This window comes from Rhododendron vialii, chromosome 2a (genome assembly GCF_030253575.1).
Source record: "Rhododendron vialii isolate Sample 1 chromosome 2a, ASM3025357v1".
In the NCBI taxonomy this organism is placed as follows: domain Eukaryota; kingdom Viridiplantae; phylum Streptophyta; class Magnoliopsida; order Ericales; family Ericaceae; genus Rhododendron; species Rhododendron vialii.
Genome location: NC_080558.1, coordinates 38,642,128 through 38,647,085, shown reverse-complemented (window position 1 = coordinate 38,647,085; position 4,958 = coordinate 38,642,128). Strand labels below are relative to the sequence as shown.

The 4,958-nt window shown below is 39.1% G+C and overlaps 1 protein-coding gene across 1 annotated transcript; it reads left to right on the top strand.

Moving 5' to 3' along the window:
- Positions 1 to 211: 211 nt before the first annotated feature.
- On the top strand, positions 212 to 4,573 carry LOC131317512 (protein FAR1-RELATED SEQUENCE 5-like). Its single transcript, XM_058347061.1, has 6 exons — positions 212 to 1,917; positions 2,361 to 2,420; positions 3,578 to 3,695; positions 3,987 to 4,220; positions 4,334 to 4,395; positions 4,501 to 4,573. Exons 1-6 carry the CDS (start codon positions 212 to 214, stop codon positions 4,571 to 4,573), a joined length of 2,253 nt encoding a protein of 750 aa, XP_058203044.1.
- Positions 4,574 to 4,958: the final 385 nt, after the last annotated feature.

Here is a 4,958-nt window from a genome sequence, read left to right as displayed (position 1 = left end):
TGAAGATGAAGATAATGATGTGGATGGGGAAAAGGAAGGGGAAGGGTCAGTTTCCAATGTAGATGATTGTTTTCGCTTGCTCACTGATACGGAGATTATGGAAATGAAATTTGTTTATGAAGATAAAGCTGGTCAATTCTACAATGCATGTGCCAAGGCAATTGATTTTAACGTACGCAAATATAAAAGTAGATGACAAAAAGGCAATGAAATGTATGTAAGGTGGAGGACTTGGGTTTGTTCTGGGGAAGGTAAAAGAAATAAGAAGCATTTAGAACGCACTGATCGAAAACGACATCATAAAGCTGAGACAAGAACTGGTTGTGGTGCTAAATTTCGGGTTTGTCGTATAAGCAAAACCATGAAAAATTACATTGTCATAGAGTTTGTGAGTAACCACAATCATCCCTTAGCAGCACCACATTGTGTTCCCTTTCTGCGATCGCATAGACGTATGGGTGATGTAGACATAGCTCAGGTAATGGCCATGCGGAATGTAGGCAGCTGCATGAAGTTAGCGCAAATTATGGACTATATGACATGTCAGTCTGGGGGTTTCCATAATGTGGGGTTCACTGTAAAAGATTTGCGTAACAAATTGTATAGCATTCGTAAAGAAGAGATAAGAAATGGGAATGCTGAGGGTGCATTGGGATACTTGTCTGCTCAAGTAAGTAATGATCCGTTATTTTTCTTCAAGTACACTGTTGACGAGGATGACCGGTTGGAGGCACTTTTCTGGATAGATAGGAGGTCTAAGATGGATTATGCTATATTCGGAGATGTGTTAGTTTTCGACACGACCTATCGAACCAATGCTTACAAAAAGCCATTTGTCATACTGGCAGGAGTGAGTAATAACTTTACAACGACCATATTTGGTTGTGCGTTGTTGTCGAAAGAGACAGAAGATACATACAATTGGGTTCTTTCAATGTTTTTAGAGGCTATGGATGGTAAACGGCCCATCTCAGTGGTCACAGATGGTGATTTGGCAATGCGAAATGCAATTAGAAACATTTTTCCTGATGTAAGGCATCGCTTATGTTCGTGGCATCTGGAGCGAAATGCCGCTAAAAATGTTCACATACCGGAATTCGTATTTGACTTTACCATTTTGATGCAAATGGAATGTGATGTTGAAGAATTTGAAACTCTTTGGGCTGATATGGTATCACACTACGACCTAGAGACAAACGCTTGGGTGGTAGAGATGTATAGCGACCGCGAAAGATGGGCCGAGGCATATCTTCTCGGCCATTTCTTTGCAGGGATGAGTAGCACTCAGCATTGTGAAGGTATGAACCATTATTTAAATCGGTTCTTAACAGTAAGGCTACGACTTTTTGAATTTGTCCAACAGTACCATTGTGGTCTAGCTAGGATGCGAGTTGCCGATGCAGAGGCTGAGACGGCAACAGAGCATAGTACCCCTGTCTTGATCACGCAATTGAAAAGCTTGGAGAAGAATGGAACCGAGGTGTACACACAATACATATTCAGATTCTTTCAGGATGAAATACAGCGTGCATCTGCATTGATTGTGGCGCGTCGTGTTGATGAGATGGAGCGTCGGTTGTACTTCATTGAGATGTACTCGCATCCAGAATCCAATTGGATGGTCGAGTATTATCCAATTGATAGCAGAATCAATTGTAGTTGTTTGATGTTTGAGTCTTTTGGTCTACCTTGTTGCCATATGATTGTGGTCATGAAATATGAACACCTACCGACCATTCCCCCTAGTTTAGTCATGCGAAGATGGACAAGGTGTGGTCGACCTCTAACCCAACAACCAAATGTTTGCCAAATTTCTCGCAGTATATCCCACATGGCTAGGTATGGGATATTGAGTTCGGGTTACAAATTGATGTCATTCTATGCGTCGCATGCCCAGGACTCATTTGAAGATGCTAGGCAATTGGAACACGAAATGACATCCTAGATGAGGAAGCGTTGGGAGATGGGAAAGAATAAGGAGTGCAACAAAGAGATTGGTAAATCAAGTGATGGCCAAATTTTGTTTGGTGTGGGCGATCCACCTGTGGTCAAGACCAAAGGCAACCCTGGGAAGAAGTCCAGTGCCTAACATTCTCGGAATCCCAGGAAATGTAGCCACTGCAAGTGCCGAGGTCACGATAAGCGAACATGTCCAAAGTTGTCATCAAAGCATCCAATTGACGACCTTCCTATTTAGCCGTAATTTTATGTTTGGCTAAAGTTGATGTACTGTGGAACTTTGAAACTCAAGGCCTCAATGTATGAGCATTATCATGAGAAATGGTTCTCTTTAACTTATTCACTGTTGTAGTAGTTAGTAAGTTCAATTACTAAGTTCAGTTGGAATATTCATATTGCAGATGTTTATTACTCATTTTCCTTGGCCTAGTTGATGTTGATCTGAGTTTTTATAGGTTGATGTAGTTTGATTACCTGTGAAAAATAGTGTTGCTGATATGTCACACTGATATTGTTGCCCCATATGCTCGAGGTCGATTATTGACATGTCTCAAACATGGAAGAGAATAGATGTTCTCTCTCACATTCTTTAGGGAGTCCAAATACAAAGGTACAATTCAATCTTCCTTCATTAGCTCAAGATAAGTAGTTTAAATGTCATTCAGCTCAGATTTCTTATTTCAATTTTTATCGTCTTCCAGAGGTTTGTAATATTGTTGTGTCATGTTTTATTCCACAATTTTCATGTCTATAGTTAAATATGCCATGACTTGGTACGCTCAATTTGCATAGATTGCTAAATTTTGCTGGGTTTGACTTGGTACCCTCAATGTGCACAATATGGGCTATAATGTTTGATTGTGTTTTTGGTTGTTCTAGGGCTTCTCCACTTCTTAACAATGGTAATAAAACGGTCCCCTGTAAGATAGTCACTCTACTCTTTAAACATACTTAGGGAGATTCTTTAAGATTGAAGATAGTATTCTTTGCCAAACTTGCTTCCTATCGTACTTTATGAGCAAAAACAGAACAAAGAAAACATTTGTCTAGTGTAGTAGCTCGAGAGAAATTAAACGTATCCATTTGCTCATTTACATTTTGACTGCAACATCTAACACCTAGAGCAGAGAGAGACTATAGTCTTTGGGCATTCTATGTTTTTGAAGTTCCAAAAATCCTCTACCCGTTGGCCAGCCCATAAAGTAGATTTTTTTTTTATCATGAATTATCAATTTTCTTATAGCCCTCGGTTTCTGCTGTATTCCCTGTCCTATCATAAGTTGGCTGCTAAGTGCTAAACCATTAAGACTTCTAACCAGTAAAAGCTAATGAATCAATATGCAGTAAAGTAGTTGTGCTAAAAGAACCAAGATAAGTAGCATTAAGAAAGTCTATAATCAGTTCATTTGTTGAGGCCCGTTTGAGAAATCAACTCAGTGGCTCAAGTGGTAGCCTAGTGGATATGTGTTCGCATTGTTTTGCACTTGCCATATTGTGGTTTTCACATCAGTCTACAGTTGCTTCAGTTCCTTTGAGTACTTACGGAATCTGTTTGAAATAGTTATTGTTACAGTTTGGAAATGTATCTTTGGACTAAAATGTATCTGCTCTTTTGTAGGATTAGGAGGACAGGAGAAATTTTGGCATATATCCGCACTTTGAAAATGTATGCATGGGAGCTTCTTTTTACTAGTTGGTTAATGGAGACCCAATTTTTGGAAGTGAAACACTTATCGGTATAAATGATACTTTAATTGCTTGTTGTTTTTAGTTATGCTATACTTAGTATGCCTGTATCCCTCCAGCTGTCTTACTTAATTCCTTATGTACTTTCTAGTAGACATAATTGGTTTTCACTTGTCTGGCTCTGTTTAATAATTTGATCTCTCCACTGAATTCATTTCCATGGGTCATAAATGGGTTGATTGATGTGAGTTGTCACATGCCTTGACTGCTGAAGGATTACCTTTTCATATTTAATGATTATGTGTTGTAATAGATATTTTACTTATTTCAATTTATCCTAGGCCATTATATATATCAGGCGTTTAAGCAGATTCCTCTCCTGTCCTGAGCATGAGCCTGAAAAGACAGGAAAGTCTCCGGTATTGTCTTGCGCTAAAGACCACTTTGATATGGCTATTATCATCCATAATGCATGTTGTACTTGGTCAAGCAGTGATAAACAGGATCTGGATTTGATATTGGATCATATGACTGTACACCTTCCAAAAGGCTCATTGGTTTCAGTAATTGGAGAGGTTAGATCTATGCCTGAAGTTCTCCATTATACTGTTTCTTTCTTAGTTTTCACTGTCATTCCTTTTGTCTTTTTCGTTTTTTGAGTAAACTCTGGTCATGGTGCCCTAGCCAGAGCTTTATTGGGGTACTACTCAAAGCTAGCAAGTTGGTTGTGACATCTTCTTCATATACTTTGTGAGATGAAGAAGATGTCACAATAGAGAAAATTTTCCTAAGATAAATTCTTCATGGAAACTCTCTTTCAGTTTCCAATTTGGAGCTTTTTGCTACCTTAAGCAGATACTCAGATGTGTTACAGGCATGTGCACTTAAAGTGGACATTGCACAAATGATAGGAGGTGATCTGGCTTAGATTAGTGAGAAAGGAGTGAACTTATCAGGTGGACAGAGAGCTCGTCTTGCTCTGGCCAGTTAAGATCCTAAATCCAAACTGATCGCATTCTGGGGGACTGGGTTGATGGATTTTCTCTGTTTTCTTGAAATGATTGTGCCATCTTTAAATTGAGCAGGGCTATCTATTGTGGGTTCGATATAATCATGCTCGATGACGTCCTCAGTGCAGTTGATGCACAAGTTGCTCGCTGAATTTTATATGAAGCAATTCTTGGTCCTCTTATGAACCAACAGACATGCATTCTTTGCACTCATAATATCCAGGTTAATTTCTAGAGTAAATTTGAATCAATAGGCACACGGACATGCTAATTTTTAGTATTTTTCTTCTGTGCCAGGAGGAC